This window comes from Pinus tabuliformis, chromosome 1_1, assembly GCF_031772625.1.
Source record: "Pinus tabuliformis cultivar Carrire ecotype Pingquan chromosome 1_1, CPIR1, whole genome shotgun sequence".
Taxonomy (NCBI): domain Eukaryota; kingdom Viridiplantae; phylum Streptophyta; class Pinopsida; order Pinales; family Pinaceae; genus Pinus; species Pinus tabuliformis.
The window spans coordinates 73,059,288-73,087,248 of record NC_142297.1 but is presented as its reverse complement, the minus strand read 5'-3'; the positions used below and the strand labels follow the sequence as shown (position 1 = coordinate 73,087,248).

At 40.1% G+C, this 27,961-nt stretch overlaps 1 protein-coding gene and 1 pseudogene across 2 annotated transcripts; both read left to right on the top strand.

The window, feature by feature from the left end:
• The first annotated feature begins 9,519 nt into the window (after positions 1 to 9,519).
• On the top strand, positions 9,520 to 19,820 carry LOC149211641 (uncharacterized). The gene is given in 4 exon segments (XM_089391556.1): positions 9,520 to 10,283; positions 10,422 to 11,550; positions 11,643 to 11,987; positions 12,139 to 19,820. Coding segments are annotated over 4 exon segments (7,329 nt in total). The 5' UTR covers positions 9,520 to 9,771; the 3' UTR covers positions 17,482 to 19,820.
• A 13-nt stretch (positions 19,821 to 19,833) lies between these two features.
• On the top strand, positions 19,834 to 25,706 carry LOC149211640 (ACT domain-containing protein ACR4-like; annotated as a pseudogene). The gene is made up of 6 exons (XR_016250003.1): positions 19,834 to 19,980; positions 20,110 to 20,175; positions 20,222 to 20,877; positions 21,073 to 21,177; positions 21,319 to 22,433; positions 25,367 to 25,706. The product of XR_016250003.1 is annotated as an ACT domain-containing protein ACR4-like (transcript).
• Positions 25,707 to 27,961: the final 2,255 nt, after the last annotated feature.

The window sequence follows — 27,961 nt, the reverse complement described above, 5'->3', positions numbered from 1 at the left end:
CCTGGCACATAGAGTTGGGAAAATCTTTATTTAACCACCCGCATCATGTTTTCTCTGTATTATCATTAAACCACTTTATTATATTTTAACATCGCATCGCGTGTCCCCGAGGTGATTATCACTTATTTTTGCTAGGATTGCGATATGCGAGATGTGAGAATCTTATCGCATCGCAAGTTTTCGGGTGTGGCTTCTTTTGGTTTTCGACGATATGCGAGATGCGAGAATCATATCGCATTGCAAAGTTTCAATGTTTCGTTAAACCTATCACTTGGAATCTGCGATGCGATAGGTGATATGTGATTGCTTTATCGCATCACATGTTTGTCAATGAATTGTTTTAAGAAGCCCAATGATTAGGATTTTTGCGGTAACTTCGCATCGCTACATTAATATTTAGATTGAATGTTTTTTTTGGTCTTAAGCGCATGTGAAGTGCGATGTTTGATTTTTTAAAGAGTTTTTTGAAGCACTTTTATTTAAAAAGCAAGAAATAAAGCAATTTATTTCTATGTAAAGGTTTTATTTCTTTTTTACAAACTAAAGGGACCCTATTTCCTATTTAGTATTTAAGAATAAGATTACAGAAAATTTGAAATGGGGGGGTTGTTGTATAGCACAACAAGTCCAAAGGAGGATTTCCCATAATTCTCTTAGTCCAAAATTTTATTGATTTCCCATTTCCTGGAATCCAAGTCAACTTAGTTCTAATTAAAGGAATATAAGCCAACATCAAACACCACATCTAGGAGCTAGTACCTCTATTGTGATGGATATGATGAATACAAGATTATCTCACCCCATTAAGACATTTATTGTGAGGCACCTATTTCCACCGATCATTATCCCCTGTGATTAACTGCCAAACCAGGTTTTCCCCAAGGGCTATATTCATTAGAAGGGGTCTCTTATTCCTAACACCCCATGGATTTTGGAAGCCTAAGCACCTTCCAATTCACAAGATGAAATTTTTTAGAGTTTGTCTTGCCACCTTGCTAGAGAAACCTTTTGAGTTCTTGAGCCATTTGTTGTGTGATTGAGATGGGGGCCAACATAGCTAATATCTAGAATATAGGAAGGGTTGAAAGGACACAATGAACTAGAATTAATCATCCATCTGGATTTATCCAATGAGCCCCCCATTGTTCAAATTTGGATTTAAACTTGTCAATAGTGAGACCCCAAGAAGGATGAGGAAATGATTTGTGCTATATGGGAAAAGCCCAAATATTTGAAATTGGTCCACTCATCCCTTCTTGTTATCCCCAAAATCCTTAAGATCATTCCATGTAATAGTTTGTTGACATTCCAAGAATACAAATGACCTTCACGCTCATTTATCAATCCTTGTGAGACTCGAACAAAATCATCCAAAACAAATTTGAAGCACCACACTATAATGAAAGAGACACTACTAAAAAGGATCGCGTCATCAGTGAACTAGGTATGATTATACTTTGTATACCTTTGGAGAATCAAATTCTAGGAAGGGAGTGGCATCTTCATTGAAATTCTGTTGGAATTCAGAGGCACAACAAATCAATTAAAACACACCGCAGAATATCAAGCACATATGACACAGTATTTAACGTGGTTCACCCAACCAATCTGGGCTACGTCCACCAAACATAGGCATCAGGAATTTATTAATAAAATCAGGAGATTACATCATGAAATCCTCACAAAACTCTCACACTCTCAGCAAACCATCCGAATGATTGCTTGTTATATAGCACAGAGAATCTAACAGCCTCATTAACTCACTCACATCAAATATAGGAGGCATTAACTCCCTCCCAACAACCTGGAGCTAATCTAGGAACTGAATTCCTATTGTTGTCACCTACAGAGATTTCTGCCTATTTCACTTCAAACAGAAAATCTCAACAATCTCCACCTTGACAACAATTCGCCTGATGCCCTGTTATTATTATTTTATCTTTTCTGCAAGCCAAGAGAAGCCAAACACCAGCGTAGCTTCTCCAACAAAACTGGTTTCGTGAACATGTCTGCACAGTTTTCCCTTGTATGCACCTTTTCAAGAGAAACTCCCCTTTCAGTGATAACCTGTCTTACAAAATGATATTTGATTGGAATATGCTTTGATTTACGATGATAGGCCGGATTCTTAGCCAAATGTATTTCACTTTGACTGTCACAAAGTAACCTGATGTTGTCCTGTAACCTACCAAACTCACCAAGCAAACCTTTCAACCAAACCGCCTCTTTGCAAGCATGAGAAGCAGCAATGTATTCTGCTTTAGTAGTGGATAAAGCAACAATATTCTGTAACTTTGACATCCAGCTTATAGCTCCACCTGCAAGAGTAAAAACGTACCCTGAAGTTGATCTTCTCTTATCCAAATCACCTGCAAAGTCAGAATCAACATATTCGCAAACAGATTCACTACTCTTATTGTAAGAAATACAATAACTACTTGTGCCTCTCAAGTACCGAAGCACCCATTTCACTGCTGACCAGTGCTCTTTACCAGGATTTGCCATGTACCTGCTGACAACCCCAACTGCATGTGAAATATCTGGTCGCGTACAAACCATCGCATATATTAAACACCCTACTACATTGGCATACGACATTCGAGACATATAATCCTTTTCTTCATCTGTATTAGGACATAAACTCGAAGAAAGCTTAAAATGGGAAGCTAAAGGGACTGACACAGGCTTCACATTGTTCATACCAAACCTCAAAAGTATTTTCTCAACATACTTCTGTTGTGATAGCCACAGCTTACCATTGCCCCTGTCTCTGAAAATCTCCATGCCCAAAATCTATCTTGCCGCTCCTAGATCTTTCATATCAAACGTCCTTGCCATCTGAGTCTTCAACCTGTTGATTTCTTCAATGCTTTTGCTTGCTAAAAGCATATCATCAACATACAATACCAAGATAATGAATATGCCATTATTCAACTGTTTGAAATAAACACAATGATCATATTCACTTCTAACATATTTCTGACTCAACATGAAAGAATCAAACTTCTTATACCACTGCCGAGGCGACTGCTTCAGGCCATATAATGACTTCTTGACCCTGCAGACAAATTTCTCATTGCGATGCTGAACAAACCCTTCCGGTAGTTCCATATATATTTCTTCATCTAAATCACCATGTAGAAATGCAGTCTTAACATCTAATTGCTGCAACTCTAAATCAAGCAAAGCCACTAATACTAACACAAGTCTAATTGAAACAATTTTAACCACTGGTGAAAATATCTCATGAAAGTCTATGCCAGCTTTCTGAGAAAACCCTTTTGCAACCAGCCTCGCTTTGTACCTGTCTTCTGTATCATTCACACCCCGTTTCAGCTTGTACACCCACTTACATCCCACAGTTTTCCTGCCTTTGGGAAGTTCAACCAGATCCCACGTGCCATTCTTACCTAAGGCCATCATTTCTTCCTTCATGGCTGCTTTCCATTTGTCACTATTTGAACCTTCTACAGCTTCCTGATAACACAAAGGTTCATCATCATTAGCGATCAAAGCAACTGAAGTAACATGATCATCATACCTTCTCGGAGGGCGTTTGATCCTTGTAGACCTCCTTAAGAATGTTTCTGGTGCTTCCACAATTGGCTGTCTATCAACTGTAGGAATTTCTTCATGATCGCCATCTGAGACCTGTTCATGTCCTCCATCTGAACCCTGTTCATAATCTGATTCTGAAACCTGTTCATGACTAGAATCTGAACTATGGTCGTTATGACTATCATTAGAAATGTTGTCAAACTGAATATGCTGGAAATCAGATACATCATCCTGTTTCAATCTTCTATCTACATCTAACTGTACAAGAGAGGATTCATTAAACTTTACATCTCTGTTGCGGGTAGTAGGATCCCACAATCTATATCCCTTTGTTCCATCACCATACCCAAAAAAGACATACTTTTTCGATTTCGGATCTAATTTAGTTCGCTAATGTTTAGGCACTAGAGCATATGCATCACAACCAAACACTCTGAGTTTAGAATAGTCACAAGGGTGTCCTTTCCATACCTCTTGCGGAACCTTGCAGCCTATCGCCGTTGATGGAGATCGGTTTATCACATAACAAGTTGTTGCCACCGCTTCCGTCCACAACTCCTTCGGCAACCCGGCGTTACTTAGCATACACCTTTCTCTCTCTAGAAGAGTCCTGTTCATGCGTTCAGCAACTCCATTCTGCTGAGGAGTATAAACCGTGGTCTTATGTCTTTCGATCCCTGCATCATTGCAATAGCTGTCAAACTCCTTGGAGGAAAACTCACCACCATTGTCAGTTCTTAAACATTTTATAGTTCTACCAGTGATGTTTTCTACCAATGCTCTAAACTGTTTGAAAACTGTAAAAACATCAGACTTCTTTTTTCAACATGTAGACCCAAACTTTCCGAGAAAAGTCATCAATGAATGATACAAAATAAGACGAACCACCATATGACGCTGTAGGGGCTGGACCCCAAACATCTGAATGGATATAATCAAGTATGCCTTTACTAGTATGTTTGCCTGTTTTAAACTTTTGTTTACTTTGTTTACCAAACAGACAATGTTTACAGAAATCCAATTTTCCAGATCTTAGATTAGGAAGTAACTTTCGGTCAGCCAAAATTTTCAATCCTCTTTCACTCATATGCCCCAATCTTTGATGCCATAAGTGAATGGAACTACTGTCATGTTCAGACACAGACACATGATCTGACCCAGTTCTACCTTCTAACTGAAATAGATTTCCTACTTTCTTAGCTTTCATAACTAGTAAGATGCCTTTGTAAATTTTCATTACTCCACCTTGAATTACAGTTTTATATCCATTTGAATCAAGTGCTCCTAATGAAATCAAATTTTTCCTTAAATCTGGTACATGCCTCACATCAGTTAATATTTTTGTTGTCCCATCAAACATTTGCAGTTGTATGCTCCCAATTCCCACAATATTACATGTTACATCATTACCCATGTACACAACACCATCATCAATTGATTTATATGTTTTAAACCAATCTCTATGAATACACATGTGGTTAGATGCCCTGGAATCTAACAACCAATGTTGATCATGTTTTGAAACATTAACAGACAATACCTCATCACTCATACCTGAACCTGATACTGAACCTGTATCTGTGGTATTGGCTTCCTTCTTTTCTGTCGAAGAGCCTTCTTTAGCAGCATGCTTTCGCTTCCAGCAATCCTTTTTCAGATGTCCAGCCTTGCCACAATGCCAGCACTTCACCTTTGGCTTCTTTCCTTTGGACTTTGAGCGAGAGTTGCTATGCTTTCCCCCGGAGTGTCTCTCTCTTGAGCGACCTCTGGCCATCATTACCTCTGATGTAGAGGTGTCTGCATTCAACCTCTTCCTTGTCTCCTCAGCCAAAAAGGCTCCAACAACATCGTCAAACTCAAGGATTTCTGATGTACTAAAACTTATGGAAGTAACAAAATGATCCCAGGATTCAGGCAAAGAACATAATAGAGTTATTGCCTTATCCTCTGAATCAAATTTCACATCTAGACTGTCTAATTGCACCAGTAAGGTATTAAAAACATTCAGGTGATCATCAATTGAGGTACCTTCTTTCATCTGCAAACCATAAAGCTGCCGCTTCAGGAGAATCCGATTTGTCAAAGATTTCGTCATATAGAGCTTCTCAAGCTTCGACCACAAGCCTGCGGCGGTTTTCTCTGACACAATGTTGAACAGAACATCGTCCGCCAGACATAACCGAATTGCGCTCAGAGCTCTATCGTCCATCTCATCCCATTCATCCTCCGTCATGGAAGAAGGTCTTTTGTTTTTCCCCAACAGTGCTTTTGCCACACCTTGTTGAACCAGCAGATCGTGCATCTTCACCTTCCAGATCTCAAAATTATTCTTGCCATTAAATTTCTCAATTTCAAACCGGGCACTTTGAGTTTTCGCCATTTGTATCAACAAAAAACACAATAATCTCCAATATCCAACCAGCAATTTAAAAAAAAAATTGCCTATGCCTTTGTCATAACAAAGAAAAAACTGCCTATGCCTTTACCAAAAAAAAACTGCCCTTTGCACTTATTTTTCTTGTACTTGTGCAAATTCCACCCTATAAAAAACAAAATACATACACTTCTTGTTTTTTATTTGCACCAATAAACCAATCTTTTATTTACGGTTTTGTTATTTACTGTTTCGCAGAGAATTGCAAGTACTCAGAGTTCGAATTTATGTTGAAACCACCATGAGAATTATTGAACCTGGAAGTGTTTTTGAATGCTGTCACTGCGTTTTTAAAAATTGACTAACTGGCACTGCGTTTTTAAAAAACGACTCAACTTGTTTTACGCTGCCATTCCCTACGACAGAGACTATTCAATTAATTTCACTTTAAACTGCGCTTTAAACATTCCCACTGCGTTTTAAATCAATGGCGCTATTCTGCTGGTTCACTGAGAAAATGAAGTAAATGAATGTCAAGAAGAAAATATTTGGTTTGAAAATCTCGGTGAGGAGATCTTTGCACCATTTGCACTGTTTAGTGACTAAGAACCGCGAGGATTTCCATATTTCAAATGGCATCAGATCATTCGATTTTGTAAGATTCGGACCTTTCACTGCGTTTGCGTTTTTCTGAGATTTTAAATAAACACCAGCACGCACACTAATACGCAGCTATTTAATACGCACCAGAAATTTAAATACCACGCACCAGAAATTTAAATACCAGGTATCAGCGCTCCGTTCATTGCTTAACATACCAGGTACGCACGCTCTACGCACCGTTCAGCTCCACGACAGGTTCCCACACACCAGCAGACTCGTGGCAGGCAGCAATCAATTAGCAGGTTCACGCACCAGCAATACCATATCACCTCCAGCGCTCCGGTCAACACAAGTCCGCGCTCCAGCAATATACAGCTCCACGCGCGCTGCCAGCAAACGATCCAGGCTATCCTCTCTGCACCAGCACCTCCAACATGCTCTGATACCAATTGTTGGAATTCAGAGGCACAGCAAATCAATTAAAACATACAGCAGAATATCAAGCACATATGACACAGTATTTAACGTGGTTCACCCAACCAATCTGGGCTACGTCCACCAAACATAGGCATCAGGAATTTATTAATAAAATCAGGAGATTACATCATGAAATCCTCACAAAACTCTCACACTTTCAGCAAACCATCCGAATGATTGCCTGTTATATAGCACAGAGAATCTAACAGCCTCATTAACTCACTCACATCAAATATAGGAGGCATTAACTCCCTCCCAACAACCTGGAGCTAATCTAGGAACTGAATTCCTATTGTTGTCACCTACAGATATTTCTGCCTATTTCACTTCAAACAGAAAATCTCAACAAATTCTAGCTTCTTACTAAAGGATTCAACCATGATAATGTAAATAATGGGGGAGACGAGCCAATCTTGTTGCCCTTGGAAGCTTTAAAGGAATCAATCGTAGATCCATTAATAAGGGGGGACAATCCAGAGCCTAGAAATGCAAGCACTAATCTGAAATATAAAAATAGAAGAGATTTTTTTTTAAATATCAAAGAGGAAAGAATGACACACACAATCAAAGACTTTGGCTCTATCTAACTTTATGACAATCCCTTTGTCTCCTCTGGACTTGTTGGAGTGTATGGATTCCTGTACTAAAACAAAGTTGTCCATTAAATGCCTCTTACTAATGAACCCTCCTTGATTTTCAAAGACCATAATGGGAAGAAGAAGAACAAGTCTATGAGCAATAATCTTTGTAATAATATCATATGTGAAATTACAAGAGAGAAAAAGAAGAGGGTCTTACATCTTTAGAAACCAAACCAAGGAAAGACAAATTAAGAGAGCCCCCATTCGTTCGGATTTTTGGACAAATTAAGAGAGCCCCCATTCGTTCGGATTTTTGGATGAAGTCTGCCATTCTGATCAGATCATATTTAATTGTGTTCCAAAATTTATGATAAAAGTGTCCCATGAATCCATAGGACTAGGAGCTTTATCTAAATTGAAGGACCAAAGCACCTTTCAGATTTCTTCTTTCATGATAAGGAGTAAAAGCTTTGTTCGATTCTAGAACTCCCTGGGGAATATGGCCTAAAAATTCTTTCACTAAATCTGCAAGAGGGCCTCCATCTTCTTTATATTAAGCCTCAAAGTGATTAAAAATTGCATCATTTATTTTATCCAGATCAAAATAATCTCTCCATTAAATTCCATATACTTGATTCTACTTTTCCATTTCCTCAATATAAAATAGTTAGGTCTATTCTAACTAATATATATTTTCATTATTTTTATAATAATTTGAAATAAAATTATAATTTTTTATTATTTAAAATGTATTTTTAAATATATAAATAAATTTAATTTACTAAAAAATATTTAAATATTCAAATTTTATAAATTTTACCACCCAAATTTAAATTTATATATATATAACGAAATCTACGGTAAATTTGACTTAGAAACAATACACAGAAAATAAAAGGATCTGATCTGTTAGCAAAATTGAAATAGTCAATATTTTTTTGATTGAGAGAAGTGGTCGGCTACAAGAAATGAGGGCGACTGGCACTTGCAATACAAATTCCCCTACTGCTTTACATTTTTTACGTACGCGGTGGGTAAAGCATCTTCATCTTTTCATTCCTTTATGTTTCAACAATTCTTGGATCTCTCTGCTTTGCTCCAATCAACGATCTTCTCCCATGTGAAATTCATAGACATCATTATTATTTGAATATTCAATGGAAAGTGGCAGAAAATGATAGGAAATTTTAAATTTTATATTAAAAAGAATTCTAAGATAAAGGAAATTATATTTTTATATTAAAAAGATTTATAAAGTAGAGGGGGAAAATAGATTAGTGTGAACGGGTGGAATATATAAAGAAGTAACATTAAAGAGTCAATATTCTTTTGATTTTGAGAGGGCGACGGGCACTTGTAAAGCAAATTCCTTTCCTACGCGTTTGGTGGGTTGGACCATCTCACTTTTTTATATGTATCTGTGTCCTTATGTGGTTGGTTGGAGAGTTTTGATCTAACCTACTCTCTCTTTTTTCTTTGTATGCGTGTCAAAGTTGCAGAGCATACGCCGCGCAGCCTACAGTATACTGCGTGTGGGGCCGCGCACATGTGATGATTTTTGTCCAGTTTATGTGTTGCTGACAAATAGCCAATGCTCCTTTCATTTTGAGAAGAAATTTAGTCGGAAGTATCGAAAAGTATTAATGATGTTTGAATACTTGGTAACTATGGTATTTACCGTTGTTCCCTGGGTAAAATTATAACATGTTATAAAGTAAAAATGAAAAATCTTTAAAGGTAAAGAAAAATATGATATAAACGATGATTTATTAAATTTTTGGATATTAAAGTGAGAATTAAGAATCATTTAAGGTAAAGAGACACACGTTTAATAGTGAATCTAACTCTACGCATTGTCAAGTAAAATCAAATTTTTGGATATTAAAGCGAGAATTAAGAATCATTTAAGGTAAAGAGACACACGTTTAATAGTGAATCTAACTCGCTGGTATTCAACTGAGTAGTAAATGTTGAGATACATTTCTGCACAAAAACAGAGGCTTTACATTGCAACCCTCCCTCGAATTTATCCGCCATTTCGAAGCACTCTTAACTAAGGTCCTCCTTTGCGCTTTGTATCCATCTCATCTGCTAACTCAGGCCCTCCTTACCAGTTTGTATCCGATCTCATCGATCATCCGACAATTTCCAATCTCTGTTTCTATTTTTCATTCGACAATGGCTGCTTCCACCTCCACCGCTGCTCATTCCAACAACAATAGCTGCTTCGACGTGTTCATCAGCCACAGAGGGCCAGACGTTAAGAAGACCTTCGCCAGTCATCTGTACCGCCGGCTCATCTCCTATGGACTGCGAGTTTTTCTCGACTACCAGGAACTGCAAGAAGGAGAAGAGTTTCCTTGTCAAATAAAAGGCGCTATCAGAACCGCGTCCGTCCAGATTGCAATTTTTTCACCCACATATGCCGATTCACAATGGTGCCTGGACGAGCTGGTGCTCATGTTGGAGACGAGGGCTCCTATTATTCCAGTGTTTCACCATGTAAAGCCAACTGAACTTCGGAGGACACAGGGCGAAGGAGTGTATGCTACATCTCTACGCAATCTCGAAAAGAAGAGAAAGTATGATTGTGAACCGCGTTACGACTCCAAAACTATCGAGAACTGGAGAAACGCTCTTTCACGGGTTGCAGACATAAGTGGGTTTGATCTGGATGAGGGGTTTAACGGGTAAGGACCTCGACTCTTCTCCCTCTTCCTATTTTAGTTTGAATACAAAATGCACCATGAAAATGATACTTTAGCTATAGTTTTATTTATTTGATAATCTTATTAATAGTTATATTTATTTTTCTTGTAAATAACTAGCGATGAAGGGGAACTACTGGATCAGCTCGTGGAAGTTGTATTGAAAAAAGGAAAAAAAAAGTTGAATGTTGCCAGATATCCCACGGGTTTGGAAGAGAAGGTGGAAGATTTTGAAAAGAAATTATCATTGCAGTAGCACAGTGAAAGAGTTCAGTTTGTTGGCATCACCGGCTTGGGTGGAGCGGGGAAGACAACGCTGGCTAAAGAACTCTTCAACAGAAAGAGTTCGAGTTCAAGATACAGTAAATCCTGTTTTTTAATTGATGTACGAGAAAATGTTAAAATCTCTATACCTTCGTTGCAGAGAAAACTTCTGAAAGACTTAAGCGCATCTGAGGAACCAATAGACAGCAAGGATGAAGGATTGGAGATTCTCAGGAAGCATTTCTCAGTCTTATCTGATCCAGTCCTGCTAGTTCTAGATGATGTAGATCACCAGGATCAAGTATATGCACTTCTGCCGGTTACAGATAAAGGTATCTTACCGCTACCCCCTAGTAGCTTAATTTTGATAACATCCCGTGACAAAAATGTTCTCGCAAGGTCGGGAGTACAAGAGTCTTCAATTTATAAACTGACTGGCCTTGACACAGAACGCTCGAGAGAGCTCTTCTGTCGGCATGCTTTCTGCCAGCCCCATCCGCTGTCGGGATTTGAAGATCTGGTTAATCAATTTTTAAGGGCTTCCGATGGATTGCCTTTATCCTTAAAAGTCTTTGGGGGGCTTCTTTATGGAAATACCGATAAATCTTACTGGGAAGATGAATTGGATCAACTTAGAAAAACACTTCCCTCTGAGATACAGAAAAGGCTTCAGATTAGTTACGATGCACTTCAGACAGAGGAAAAACAGATTTTCTTAGATATTGCTTGCTTTTTCATAGGAGAAAGCAGGGATTCCGCCATAAGAGTCTGGGACGGGTCAGGTTGGAAAGGCTCGCGGGGATTTCAAAGTCTACTGAATAAATGCCTTGTCGAAGTAGACATTGATCTGGACACAGTGGAACATTATATAAGAATGCATGATCACCTCAGGGATATGGGGAGAGATCTTGCTAATAGTTCAGGATTCCCGTGTCGTCTGTGGCGTGGGACAAAGCACATTGAGGATTTGTTGCAACAATCTTCTGTAAGTAGTCAATATTTCAATTTTCTATGGACAATTCAATAAAAATCCAAGTACAGCTGCTTACTTCGTCATTGACTTTTAAAAATGTACAGGAAGCAACCAAAGTCCGGGGAATTAGAATTCCTCGTCGGAAACAGTTTTATCTTCGTGGATACTCAGGTGAGGATGATGATCGTGTATACTCAGATGACGATGATGAGCGTGCATCCTTTTCACGCTACAAAATGAAGAACTTACAACTTCTTGATATCGACATTGAAGAGGAAGAAGATCTCTTGAAATTCCTTTTGGAAGGGGTCGACTCACCAAAGCTATTGTGGTTTCGCTGGCGCAACTGCCCCTGCTCTTCCCTCCCTCCTTATATTCCAATGGAGAAGTTAAGGGTGATAGAAGTGGAGGGGTATACACTGGAAACATTGTGGCAAGAGGATTCGCAGGTAAATATAAATCTGTCAATAATTAAAAGGTTCGTATGATTATCTGCTATTATTAATAGGGCACCACAGAACTCAAATGAATGAGAAGGGTTATGAAGTGGACAATCATCTAGTATATTTATAACAATTGGAACACATGAACATACTGCAGGCACCTTTGCAGTTACGGGAGTTGCGGATTAGTTTTGGTGGACTCTTTAAAATTCCGAAGTCCATAGGGCAGTTGAAGCACCTGGAACGGATGGAGGTAACTTCATGGTGTGATAGTATGATCGAAATTCCAAAGGAATTCTGCGATCTGCGTTCTTTGAAACACTTGGTTCTGGATGGTACAAATATGAGTTCCCTGCCAGATTCCTTCGGGAATTTATCGATGCTAGAACACATCAACCTGTCTGGCTGCAGAGCCTTGGAGAGGCTTCCCGACTCCTTCGGGAATTTATCGAGACTACAACACATCAACCTGTCTGGCTGCAACCGCTTGCAGAGGCTTCCCGACTCCTTTGGGAATTTATCGATGCTAGAACACATCGACCTGCCTAACTGGATCCTATTGCTTCCCGATTCCTTCGGGAATTTATCGAGGCTACAACACATCAACCTGTCTGGCTGCTACTGCTTGGAGAGGCTTCCCGACTCCTTTGGGAATTTATCGATGCTAGAACGCATCGACCTGCCTTGCCGCATCCTCTTGCTTCCCGATTCCTTCGGGAATTTATCGAGGCTACAACACATCAACCTGTCTGGTTGCGACCGCTTGGAGAGGCTTCCCGACTCCTTCGGGAATTTATCGATGCTAGAACGCATCCACCTGTCTGGCTGCAAGGCGTTGGAGAGGCTTCCCGACTCCTTCGGGAATTTATCGAGGCTACAACACATCAACCTGTCTGGCTGCGACCGCTTGGAGAGGCTTACCGACTCCTTCGGGAATTTATCGATGCTAGAACGCATCGACCTGTCTGGCTGCAAGGCGTTGGAGAGGCTTCCCGACTCCTTCGGGAATTTATCGATGGTAGAACGCATCAACCTGTATGGCTGCAAGGCCTTGGAGAGGCTTCCCGACTCCTTAGGGAATTTATGGATGCTACCATACATCAACCTGTTTGGCTGGGACCCCTTGGAGAGGCTTCCCGACTCATTAGGGAATTTATCGATGCTACCACACATCAACCTGTCTGGCTGGGACCACTTGGAGAGGCTTCCCGACTCCTTCGGGAATTTATCGATGGTAGAACGCATCGACCTGTCTGGCTGCAAGGCCTTGGAGAGGCTTCCCGACTCCTTCGGGAATTTATCGATGCTAAAACGCATCGACATGTCTAACTGCAGTGCCTTGGAGAGGCTTCCCGACTCCTTCGGGAATTTATCGATGCTAGAACGCATCAACCTGTCTGGCTGCAAGGCGTTGGAGAGGCTTCCCGACTCCTTCGGGAATTTATCGAGGCTACAACACATCAACCTGTCTGGCTGCGACCGCTTGGAGAGGCTTACCGACTCCTTCGGGAATTTATCGATGCTAGAACGCATCGACCTGTCTGGCTGCAAGGCGTTGGAGAGGCTTCCCGACTCCTTCGGGAATTTATCGATGCTAGAACGCATCGACCTGTCTGGCTGCAAGGCGTTGGAGAGGCTTCCCGACTCCTTAGGGAATTTATCGATGCTAGAACGCATCAACCTGTATGGCTGCAAGGCCTTGGAGAGGCTTCCCGACTCCTTAGGGAATTTATGGATGCTACCATACATCAACCTGTTTGGCTGGGACCCCTTGGAGAGGCTTCCCGACTCATTAGGGAATTTATCGATGCTACCACACATCAACCTGTCTGGCTGGGACCACTTGGAGAGGCTTCCCGACTCCTTCGGGAATTTATCGATGGTAGAACGCATCGACCTGTCTGGCTGCAAGGCCTTGGAGAGGCTTCCCGACTCCTTCGGGAATTTATCGACGCTAAAACGCATCGACATCTGTAACTGCAGTGCCTTGGAGAGGCTTCCCGACTCCTTCGGGAATTTATCGAGGCTACAAGACATCAACCTGTTTGGCTGCGGTCACTTGGAGAGGCTTCCCGACTCCTTCGTGAATTTATCGATGCTAGAATACATCGACCTGTCTGGCTGCAATGCCTTGGAGAGGCTTCCCGATTCCTTTGGGAATTTATCGATGCTAGAATACATCGACCTGTCTCGCTGCAATGCCTTGGAGAGGCTTCCCGATTCCTTTGGGAATTTATCGATGCTAGAATACATCGACCTGTCTGGCTGCAATGCCTTGGAGAGGCTTCCCGACTCCTTCGGGAATTTAATTAAGCTTAAATATCTTAGGTTAAGTGGCTGCGATAAGTTAACCATCCCTGGTGGAACTTTTCTAAAGATTACGCTTGAAGACATGACTCTCCCCCAATGGCGCATGGAAGTGTTGCCCCCCCAAGTTGTTCATCAGTTGTCTCTGAAAAAAGTACTGGTGGGTCTTATAAACTTAATAGAATGGCCAAGTGCCACAGGAGAGTCAAGCCATGTGGAAAAGTTGGTATTAGAAACGCCTTTCTTAGAAACGTTGCCGCCTTCTTTCGGACGTGACCTAAGGAACTTGAAGTATTTGGAGCTGCGGAGCTGCCGGAGTTTGAAACGTTTACCGGATTCCTTTCTCCTCTTGAATCAGTTGATTGAGTTAACAGTGGAAGACTGTTCCTTACGAGAACTGCATGTTAAAGCGGTTGAAGGCGAAAGTAAAACATTGACAGATTCAGGAGGGCAAAGAACATCGAGTAATTTTGAGAGTTGCTTGCATCGGCTCCAATACTTGAAAATGCACAAAACACAAATATCAGAGATATCATTTTCTACAAGTGTTTGCCCGCGCCTTCAACATCTAGAGATCAGGGAATGTCGAGATCTGGTGGAGGTTGGAACTTTGCCAGATGCCCTCATAGATCTGCAATTGACTGGCTGTCCTAAATTGAGCAAAATAGAACGGCTATGTGGTTTTCCAAAACTTCAGACGTTGGACGGAAGCCTGTGCAAAGAAGGGGAGGAGCTGCCATTGATGGAAGACAAAAGTAGAGCATTAACAGAGTGGAGGGGGCAAAGAGCATTGAGTGATTTGGATTCTTCATTTGACAAATACTTGCTTCGTCTCCAACACTTGGAACTGCACAGCACATCAATATCAGAGGTATCATTTCCTACCGGTGTTTGCCCAAACCTTCAACGTCTAGACATCAGGGAATGTCGAGATCTGGTGGAGGTTGGAACATTGCCAGATGCCCTCATAAATCTGCAATTGACTGGTTGTCCTAAATTGAGTAAAATAGAACGGCTATGTGGTTTTCCAAAACTTCAGACGCTGGACGGAAGCCTGTGCAAAGAAGTGGAGGAGCTGCCATTGATGGAAGACAAAAGTGGAGCATTAACAGAGTGGAGGGGGCAAAGAGCATTGAGTGATTTGGATTCTTCATTTGACAAATACTTGCTTAGTCTCCAACACTTGGAACTGCACAGCACAGCAATATCAGAGGTGTCATTTCCTACCGGTGTTTGCCCAAACCTTCAACGTCTAGACATCAGGGAATGTCGAGATCTGGTGGAGGTTGGAACATTGCCAGATGCCCTCATAAATCTGCAATTGACTGGTTGTCCTAAATTGAGGAAAATAGAACGGCTATGTGGTTTTCCAAAATTTCAGACGCTGGACGTAAGCCTGTGCAAAGAAGACGAAAGAGGAACATTAACAGAGTCGAGGGGGAAAAGAGCATTGGGTAATTTGGATTTTTCATTTGACAAGTACCTGCTTCGTCTACAACATTTGGAACTGCACGACATAGCGATATCGGAGGTATCATTTCCTACCGGTGTTTGCCCCAACCTTCAACATCTTGACATCAAGGAATGTCGAGATCTGGTGGATGTTGGAACATTGCCAGATGCCCTCATAAATCTGCAATTGGCTGGTTGTCCTCAATTGAAGAAAATAGAACGGCTATTTGCTTTTACAGAACCACAGACGCTGTACAGAAGAGTGCATAGAACATTTAGTAATTTGGACCCTTTGTTTGACAAGTGCATGCTTAGTCTCCAACACTTGGAACCGTGCAACACAGAAATATCAGAGGTATCATTTCCTAAGGGTGTTTACCCCAACCTCCAAGGAAAAAAGGAAACATTAACAGAATCAATAGGGCAAAGAACATTTAATAATTTGGACCCTTTGTTTGACAAGTCCATGCTTAGTCTCCAACACTTGGGACCGTGCAACACAGAAATATCAGAGGTATCATTTCCTAAGGGTGTTTACCCCAACCTTCAATATCTCTCTATTAAGCATGGTAAGAGTACGGTGGAATTAGGAAAATCTCCAAATGGTGAATTCATGAAACTGGAAGTGCTTAATTGTTGCAACTTGAGGAAAATAGAAGAGCTTTGTGGTCTTGCAAAACTTCAAGTTCTGGACACTTCCTCGTGCGAAGGAGTGTTGCTATCAAGCATGGAAACATTAGTATCTTTGGAAAAATTGCAGGTGCTTGGGTGTCCGAATCTGAAGAGCATACATGGTTTGGCACATCTGACACACCTACGAGAGCTAAACGTTTCTGGATGCACTGAGTTAGAAGAGTTGCCAGGACTAGACCATTTGACTTCGTTGGAGACGTTGTTGGCAGGGGAATGTGTGAAGCTGGAGGGCATACAGGGGTTGGCAATGCTGACACAGCTTGGAGAACTAAGCGTTTCTGGAAGCTCAGAGTTACAAGAGCTGCCAGGTCTCGAACATTTGACTTCGTTGAAGAAGTTGTCGGCAAATAAATGTGTGAACCTGAAGAACATAAAAGGGTTGGAACAACTGACACAGCTTCGAGAACTGAGCATTTCTGGATGCTCCAAGTTACAAGAGCTGCCAGGTCTAGACCATTTGACTTCGTTGGAGATGTTGTTGGCAGGGGAATGTGCGAAGCTGGAGAGCATACAGGGGTTGGCAAGGCTGACACAGCTTCGAGAACTAAGCGTTTCTGGATGCTCCCAGTTACAAGAGCTGCCAGGTCTCGAACATTTGACTTCGTTGAAGAAGTTGTCGGCAAATAAATGTGTGAACCTGAAGAACATAAAAGGGTTGGAACAACTGACACAGCTTCGAGAACTGAGCATTTCTGGATGCTCCAAGTTACAAGAGCTGCCACGTCTAGACCATTTGACTTCGTTGGAGATGTTGTTGGCAGGGGAATGTGCGAAGCTGGAGAGCATACAGGGGTTGGCAAGGCTGACACAGCTTCGAGAACTAAGCGTTTCTGGATGCTCCCAGTTACAAGAGCTGCCAGGTCTCGAACATTTGACTTCGTTGAAGAAGTTGTCGGCAGATAAATGTGTTAAGCTTAAGAACATAAAAGGGTTAGAACAATTGACACAGCTTCTGGAAGTAGATGTTTCTGGGTGCTTTGAGTTTGAGCTGGAAGAGATGCCAGGTGTTGTGTGTTTCCAGCCATTGGTGGAGTTTCTGACTATGTGAAGCTGAAGAGGTTATGGGGTTTGTCGCGGCTGGCAAACATCTCAGTACTAGAACATACGGGTGTACCGATGAGAGTTTTTGGGTTCGATTCCGTGTCATAGGAATGCCCAACCGGCCAACAGTCCGTTCCAGAAGTATCCTCCTGGTTTAGCCCAAATATCTGTGTATGATTCTTATTTTATTTTATTTTGTTAAAAAACTCATCAATCCTTCCCTCACTGGACAGTGGGACATGGTTTTGACAGGGAGGTGGTATGCTTGGCATTAATTCCCATATTTGTCTTCTTAAATTTTCTTTTAAGATAGTGTGTGCACTGACAATATTGGCGCTCTAGGATGTTAAGGGGGTAAAAGGTTAGCTGGCGGTCATGGCTTTGATCGTTTACCGTTGTATGCAAATTTAAAATTTAAAGTTGGTTGTTTTCTCTATTGTTTTTCTGCTTTGCTCTTTTAAATCGATTCGTAAATGTAAAAATCGTTTCATAAATGAAAATCAGTTATTAAAACTTGAAAATCAGTTATTAAAACTTGAAATTTAGGTGGTAAGAATTATGGCCAAATGCAATTGCATATGCATGCATGTAGGGTAAATTCCACCAATGAAGTACACGGAACAAATTCTACTTTTTGATGCTGTGTAATATTGCTGTGTAATATTGTGGAATATATAGAGAATAAATTGAAGAAATCTTGATGCTTAAAAAACACTGGTATTGGTGCGTTTTCCGAGATTGTTCCAAAAAATTATATACCAGCACCTGTTCCCTTTCCCATGCTTTCTCGTGCTAAAGGAATGCTGAAATATTTAAACATGACAATATCTTGTTAAACAAATGCTGAAATACTTAAACATGACGATATATATCAAATGAGATTCAAAAAATGCATTTGATCATAAATACAGATAGTTTGCTCAGTTAATCATAAAGACTAAATAACTAAGAAACCACATTCTAGGGAAGTAAAATAGTGCCCTCGGTGCCCTCCTCTCTGAGGGTATTTTCTTCCATATATATAAAATTCATTAGTCTGTACGATCAGTTATACCCTTTTTTTTGACAGAGAGTCAACAACTAAATTGGATTCCATGAAAATATGTTGAAAAATGATGTGTTGAAAGGATTGTTTGAAATGATGTGTTGAAAAGACTGTTTGAGGCAGTAGATGTGAGAAATCCAGCCATTGAGAATTGGAGGAAAATTCATTGAAAAATTATTGAATTGGCCATAATCCCATGGGTGAGGGACTTGAGTCAGATTTTTGTTGTGCCAAACCAGCCAATTATAAAGAATGATATTATTGGGAAAATTCAATTTCCATATGATATTATTGGGAAAATTCAATTTCCATATCTTGTAGAACTAGACAAGTTGAGTTAAAGAGAAAGAAGTAGTCATTATGTACCTATAGGAATCCGCTACTACCACTGAATTGTTGTTTAGCCTTCCATCTCGTGTAATGTGATCTACCTCTTCTGTCCTACAAAGGCCCACTCTAGTAAGGGATTGTATGTATGCTTTCCATTCCTCTGCACAGTGGCCTACCATTCCCATGTCTTCAACTTTTCTCCAGATAGGAAAATGACAGCGCCATCCCATAGTGATCTGTTCTAAAATGAAGTATCCTCTATAGTGTATTTTGGACAAAATATACTCAAAGAGATTATATACCTCCTCAACTCTGAGAATGTTATTAATGTCGATAACAATGTGATTTCCTCCGCCAAACGCCCATGTAATTTTTCTGAGAAACTATTCTTTGACCTTTTAGAAACTGTTCCATATATAAGATCCAGCTTTGATTCCAATGTAACCTTCTTTAATCTAGTCCTCTGTTGTCCTATTCAGAAGATATTTGGGTGTGATTATTGTCTTGCCAGATGTTGTCCTGGGAAAGTGCTCTCTAGATAGATTTGGTAATGAGAGCCCATCCAAAAACTTAATGTCCAGAATTCCTTATCGTTTGAATTCTTTAGGTATAGTGATCTTCTCCGATGAGGCGGAATTTATGTCTTGTATCCGAACACTTTTGATTTTGTTCACAACTGTTGATAGTAGAACATATAGATGTTCCCAATACACCATGATCTGTTGGAGAACTGCTTGTGTCAAGATATATCTATCATCAAGTGACAACCATCAATAGGACCAACAAGAAAGTTTCTTGCGAAATTTGTCTAACAGCCACTGCCAGTGAGTAAATCCATCCCCAAAGGGTTGTGTGCGAAAATGAAGGAGTTATACAATCGATGGATCGGCGGGGTTCTAAACTTAAAGGGCCTCGCGAGTTGCGATCTTGCAATATAGTCTGACATCGTCGAGGAGGGCCAAAATTCATTTACAAAGGACAAGCATGGAAAAACCAAGGCAGGAGAGCATACAGGGGTTGGCGAGGCTGACACAGCTTCGAGAACTAAGCGTTTCTGGATGCTCCCAGTTACAAGAGCTGCCAGGTCTCGAACACTTGACTTCGTTGAAGAAGTTGTCGGCAAATAAATGTGTTAGGCTGAAGAACATAAAAGGGTTAGAACAATTGACACAGCTTCTAGAGACTAGAAGTAGATGTTTCTGGGTGCTTTGAGCTGGAAGAGATGCCAGGTGTTCTTGACAAATTCTTTTGCTGTGGCAGTGTTCTATGTCACAGACGAAAATGGCAAAACTTACAGATGAAGGCGTAATTGGGTACAGTGAGAAGGTATGTATAAATTTATTTCAAACCAGGGTTAGCAATAAAAGAGTAGTTCTCGTGTTCCCTGAATCATCCATGCGTTGTATTGCAGAGGTTGGCAACAAACCCTTGCGTAGTGCCTTTGTTTGGAAAACCAGTAGGTCTAGATGCAGCCGCTGAACATACGACAATTGAATTAACAGGCACTGACCGACCGGGACTGCTATCTGAAATATTTGCCGTACTCGGTGACCTAAAATGTAACGTTGTGGAGGCGGAGGTCTGGACTCACAACAGGAGGGTTGCCTGTCTTGTATACGTTACTGATGAGGACACAGGTGCGGCCATTGAAGACCAGCAAAAGATTTGTAAAACTGAAGAGCTCTTGTTAAATGTAATGAGAGGAAACAGCACCATCAGAGAAGCTAAAACGGTGGTGTCAATGGGATTCACTCACACAGAAAGGCGGCTTCATCAATTGATGTTTGCTGACCGTGACTATGATAAACTCGATGGAACTGGAGACAGGGCATCTCTTTTTCTCAAGGACAACGACAACGCCAAGCCTCTTGTGACTGTTGACAACTGTTTGGAGAGGGGTATTCTGTGGTGACTGTTCAGTGTCAAGACAGACCTAAGCTTCTCTTTGATATTGTTTGCAGCTTGACAGATATGGAGTGTGTTGTCTATCATGCCACTATAGACTCTCAAGGCCCACAAACTTTTCAAGTATAGCTCCAGCAACTACAAGGGACTTGATTTTTCATAGGATCTTTGTTCTTTTTCAAATGTTTATTTCCTAATTTGATTTTGTTAAACCAGGTATAGGTGGTTTCAGATCACATCCCTAATGGGATTAATATTGAATCTAAATTAGGTTAAAGAGTTGGGTTTTTATTTCCATTCTTCTCTTTTGTGATACAGGAGTACTACATCAGGCATACTGATGGTTGCCCCGTGTATTCAGAAGCAGAGAAGCAGTGTGTGATTCAGTGCTTGGAGGCTGCCATTAGACAAAGAACATCGGAGGTATGAGTCCAAGGATCGAATCCATGGTGGAAATTTATTCAAAACCCTAAGACTTGGGATTCCGGGTGCATTCAAATTTGATCCTTTTTAAATTTTAGTCAGCTTAGTGTGAATTTTGTTGATGATATCTTATGAATTCAGGGTATGCGACTGGAACTCTGCACCAACGACCGTGTTGGGCTTCTGTCGGAGGTGATTCGCATATTTAGAGAAAATGGGATGTCAGTTACAAAAGCAGAGGTGTCAACGCAGGGTGATAAGGTAGCTGATGTGTTCTATGTGACTGATATAGCTGGAAACCCCGTTGATGCCAAGGCAGTAGAAGCTGTTCGCCAAGAAATTGGACTAACAATCTTGCAAGTAAAAGACGACTGTATGCATACAAAATCTCCTCCAAGGGAACCTGCGATCCGATTCTCCCTTGGTGATCTCTTCAAATCACAGGCAGAACGTTTTCTGTACAGTCTTGGATTGATAAAATCCTATTCTTAGATGTTGTATTTTGGGCCTCTTGCAATGGAATTAAGTAATCGCCTTTGGAGGTTGTATGTGTGGACGATGGTTCTCTAAAAACCATCGTCGTTCATCTGTTTTCCACTGTGACAATTACCTTGCTAAAGACAGAAATTGGTGTGATTCCAACATACTTCAGACTGAAATTCTCTAATATATTGGTACAACAATGCCAGGATCTGGAAAGCACAATACCACTGGGATTTGCCAAATATGATTTGTTGATCATCGAACAGAAGACCAGCAATGGAGAACTATTCACCACACTGGCCGAACATGGCCCTGTCATTTGATGACCCAGGAATTGCGAAATTGACCTCATCATAGAGAAGTATGCAAAATTGGTAGAACTGAAAGAAGACCGCGCTAATTACAGTGGTGGTAGGAGAAAGGAACTAAATCCACCTAATCTGGAATTGCTTATACAAGTTGTAAAAATTACACGCTGATAAATAGTCTTTGTTCTACAGAATGACAACTCTTCAAACTACACAGGTAAAGACCATTGATGAATCACAGTGTTAACATAGATTCTGGTGCTTGACATAGATTCTTAGCACTTCTTGGCCTTGTCGGAAGTAAATTACTCCTTTTAGCCACTGGAGGTTTCCTTTGAAAAGTAGAAGGCACGATCCCAAGTCTATCTGCAAGAATTGGGCAGACTGATGGAGAAGGCGTTGGATACTACTGGACTTCTTGCTGAACATCTGAATTTGAAAGGAGTGTGATTTGGTAGGAGATTGGTACTATTAAAAACATAAAACTCACTAACTTTATTCATCATTTACTCAATTACACTTCACTTATATAGGAAACTCAATTCTGTTCAATAACTACTTCAACCAACTATTCTGTTCAACTCATAACTAACTATAACTAACTAATCCTATTTCTTCATTATTCTCACATCCTCCCTTAATGGAGAAATGGATTTTCTACCATACCTAACTGACTTCTAGAACTTGTACTTTGAACATTTGCTGTATTCTCAACATCTGCTGTATTCTCTATCTAACTACTGCATTAACAGAGGGTAGTTGGGATTAATACCTTAAAAACATAAAACTCACTAACTTTTTATTCATCATTTACTCAATTACACTTCACTTATATCTCAATTCTGTTCAATAACTACTTCAACCAACTATTCTGTTCAACTCATAACTAACTATAACTAACTAATCCTATTTCTTCATTATTCTCACATCCTCCCTTAATGGAGAAATGGATTTTCTACCATACCTAACTGACTTCTAGAACTTGTACTTTGAACATTTGCTGTATTCTCAACATCTGCTGTATTCTCTATCTAACTACTGCATTAACAGAGGGTAGTTGGGATTAATACCTTTCTACCACTCCCCCTTAATTCCAACTATATAACAAACTATATATATTCTTAATGATGACGACTTAAACTTTAACTTGCCTGCTGGTCTAAGTCTCAGCTAGGCTTACAACAAAACATTTCATTTTTGTCTTCTTATTAAAAGGTCCATGCTTGTTCCTTTTCCATTGCTGGTGCAGTTTCATCTTCACCTTTTTGGATTTCCTGATGAAATTCCTTTGCTCCTTGCTTACATACTTAACGTCAACAACCTCTTTTGGATTGAGAGGCAATGCAAGATCTCGAACGAGGTAATTTAATTCATGTTCTCCCCACTTTCCATGAGGAACCAAAATGCAGTCATCTTTGAAAGATGATCCAATAAAACTTCTAACAACCGGGCAAGTTTTAATCTCAGTGATTTCTTCAACAGCTTTAATCTCAGTGATTTCTTCAACAGCTTGATTCTCAACAACAGAAGTGATTTCTTCAACAGCTTTAATCTCAGTGATTTCTTCAACAGCTTGATTCTCAACAACAGGAGTGATTTCTTCAGGGACATGATCTTCAACAACATGAGTGATTTCTTCATGAAACTCTTTGTCAATGTACTCAAAAACACTGCTAATCCCAAACGGGTTCATGAAAAAATGATCATTAAAAGAATCATCGTCAAAAAAGTCTAAAATAATAGACATATCAGTTAGCTTTATCTCACTTCAAACAAAACGTCGTTTCTACGGCCTCTCTCTGCTCTCCTTGGCCCTCCGGGCTCCTCCAATCAAACCTTACACGATTTTTGCAACAAAACAAAGAAAACCGGGCCGACTGAAAAAGAATATGACCTCGGTAGTACAAACCTCACTTCTTGGCAGCACGCGGATGATTGGTTCTTGACAGCAACTCACTTCTGATTAATGAATAAAACAAGGGCTTGGCAGCAATAGTTCGCTCCTCAACGGTTCTCGACAGCTCCAGTGGGTTCTGGACACGACGGTCTTGCTTCTCGACAGAGGTCTGGTTACGGCCACACAGTAGCACCAGCAACTCTTCGACAGCACCCCTTTCGGGACGCACTTCACGCAGCGAACACGCAGCCTTTCTGGACGCCTTCTTGACAGTCAAAAATCCAATATTCGATAACCTTTTCCGCAACTTTGCTTGGCACGTCGAACAGAGGAGGTTATATTCCGTGATCGCTATATTTCGTTCGGGAAGGGGCTCATAGAACAGGATTTTACCATTTCCTAAAACGATTTTAACACTTCACCAAGCAAAAGTCAGGAACGGCGGCTTCCTCGACAAGGGCAACGGCATCGGGTTTACAGAGACTCATTCCCTTTCCTTTACTGAACTGTAGCTCGCTTCAATCGACAGAATTTTATCCCCATAACGGATTCTGGGATTGCTACGTCTCTGCATGCACAACCACAGGTACAAATTACAGGTTTTAATCACAGAGCAGGACTCCTCTTCATGCGGCGGCTCTCCACACCACACGCCAACACATAGCCACAGCAAACCAACAGCAAACCACGCCAGCACACAGCAAACTCCGCCTACGCTTCAGGTTCCACACGCCAACACACAGCAAACTCCGCCTCACGGCTCAGGTTCCACACGCCAACACACAGCAACACGCAGCTCCGCCTTTCACGCCTCCTTCCCGCAGCAAATCAGAAGGAGAATTACACTCAAGACTTTCAAGTCCACACACAGCAACGCAGGGAGGTAGGTCCGCCTCCACCAACACTTGGTAATTGGAACACACAGCAAGCAGCAACCTCTCACGGCTTTCACGCTGCACCACGTCCGCCTCACGCAGGATCTTCCACCAACACGACTCCGCCTCGGCAAGCAGCAACCTCTCACGGCTCTCACGCTGCACCACGTCCGCCTCACGCAGGATCTTCCACCAACACGACTCCGCCTCGGCAAGCAGCAACCTCTCACGGCTCTCATGCTGCAACTCAGCGAAAAACAACAAACCTCTTTCCTCACGCACAACTGCTTGACCAGATTGTGAAGAAGACCGGTTCTGCTGGGCTCCACGCAGGTGGCACAAACAACACGCCTTCCTCACCTGCCCTCTCACCCCAGCTCAAACCCTGAGCTCTGATACCATATTAAAAACATAAAACTCACTAACTTTTTATTCATCATTTACTCAATTACACTTCACTTATATTAAAAACATAAAACTCACTAACTTTTTATTCATCATTTACTCAATTACACTTCACTTATATAGGAAACTCAATTCTGTTCAATAACTACTTCAACCAACTATTCTGTTCAACTCATAACTAACTATAACTAACTAATCCTATTTCTTCATTATTCTCACAGGTACAGCACGAGGTGACAATTTGGGGCAATTGCTGGTATTTTTTGCTTTCTTTCATCGAATAGGAACTGCACCCCACCTTTCTGTTTAGAGATTCCTGGTCAGTGGTATGTTTTCGCTGGATCAGCTAAGACAAGGCATCCCCTTCTTTCTTAAATCATTTGAATCCATTGGCACCTCTGATCACTTGCACTTCTTATACCGTCACCTCTGATCACTTGCACTTCTTATACCGTTGTATTGATGATGTAAAATATGTGAATAATTGTATAGCAAATTCAATGGAGTTGGCCTCTGGATGATCATAGTTCATTGTTTGTGATCGACTTGACTGCGGGTTGGCCTCTGTATAGTTCTGTATCCTCTGTTTCTTTATCAGCCCATAATAATAAAAGTTTATTACAAATGTGTGTGGTGCTTCTTTGTGCTATTGTTCTTTGTATTATGTTTGGCACTTTTATGAAGTAATCGTGATGATGATACTTCAGGTATTTCGTGGCAATGTTGATTTGCTCTGTCTGGTTTATAAGATTTCTGTTGTTATTTCACGGGAGGTTGCGCATATATTTCACGGGAGGTTGCTATGCGCTGTATCATCTCCAAGTGCAGCTGAGGATAGTTAACAACAAATCGTGAACTCCTATGGAAAATGAGCTTTCAAAGGATCTAAAGAAAGTGAAATTCTCAAGGAATTTATGTCTTATTTTTAAGATTAGGGTTTTAAATATATCATAATGTTCTTTAAATGTCCTCAAGTCAATGGTAATGGTTGTTAGAGAGCCGTGGACTTACATGAACGAAGAATAATTAATTTCAAGAAAATGTTGTGTTTAAAGATATCTTTACAGTGTTGAAGTACAAGTAAGCTTTGCCGGACATAAAATGGATAAGTAAATAATTTTAATTATAAGACAATTGGTATATCAAAGTAAATAATTTTAATTATAAGACAACTGGTATGATCAATTTATATGTGACTTAAAATTAAAAGTAACTCATCTAAAATAGGAAAAACAAGGAAAAACAATCAACGTTAATCATCTTAAATGTATTTGGATCTTAAATGCATTTGGATCTTCATCTTAGATACTTTGATTTGCAAAGCTTGGGGACCTATCTTAGATACTTTGATTTGCAAAGGTGGGGACTTGCATAACTTGGGGACCTTGGAATCAACAACCTTCCATTGTGAATCAACAATATCCATAAAAAGTCAAATTGTATGATGAAATTGATGTTTCAAAGCTCATTTGTCAACACAACTATTTGAAACTTTTTAGAGGTGAAATTGTCTTACCTACACTCTACCGTGATTGCAATTTTTTAAATCCAAAACATAGTTCAAAGTTTCGTAAACTTGTCTTTTGTTAATGACTCTGCAAAAATATTAATGATGTGATCACTTATCTTGCAATAAATAAGATTCACAATATCTTTATTTTGTCAAATAATGGGCATGAAGCCTCCACATACACTATTTTACTATGAACAAGAAGATTCACGATATCTTTATTTTGTCAAATAATGGGCATGAAGACTCCACATACACTATTTTACTATGAACAAGAAGATTTTGTATTGCATAATACATTGAAATCTATTGCTCAAACGAGAAGCCAACCTCATCCATTATGTGGATTCACATTGATTTTGTCAACATTAAATGCACCCTTATATTCAATTTTAGTGGTCAATAGTTCTGCCCGCGTCTTACAAGACCAAAGTAACAGACTAGTTTCATATCCTTAATGCTGTACTTCATACTGTGCTAATATGTATCTTTCATAAACAATCCTTTTTGTGACCTCTAAGCAGATCTCTTTCATATCCTACATGAATTTATAGACCACACTAACATCAAATAATATATCAAATCCGCTATGAATCAAGTAAATGAGGCTCCAGTAGTCTTCTTGTAGAGAGTACCATTAATTTTCAAAGGCACACTTAGTCAATTTCTCTCTTGATTGATATGGTGCCAAAAATGGTTTATAGTGTTCCATCCTAAACATGTATAATGAATGACATTTATATTTAGGTAAATAAATATATTGTTATCCATTTGCAAAACTCGGCTTCCATAAGGAAAAATACAACACACTCACGTTTGTAATTCTAAATATCTCTATTTATTGTTTTTTCAAACCCAAAATTAGGTTGACACTACTTCAATTTATGATTAAGTCACCAACATGTAAGTATTATCACTTGGAAATTTATGATTAAGTCACCAAAATGTAAGTATCATCATTTGCAAAATATAAACACTACAATCAAATTCATGATGCTTGAAACCAAAACTAATAATCAATCAATCTTCTTATACCACACTATGGAAGCTTGCTTCAAAGTGTAAAAGGATTTCTTTAGTAGATAAACAAGATTGTGGCCCTTCTCAAAGCCTTGGGTTGCTCTATATAAATCTCCTCGTTGAAAACACCATGTAAAAAAATTACTCCATATAAATCTCCTCAGTGAGAACACCATGTAAAAAAACACCATTGACATTCAATTGATGTATGTTATAACTCTTATATAGAATGAATAATGTGTGAAAGAATAAGTAGATAAGAGTTCATATTTGCAATAGGTGCAAA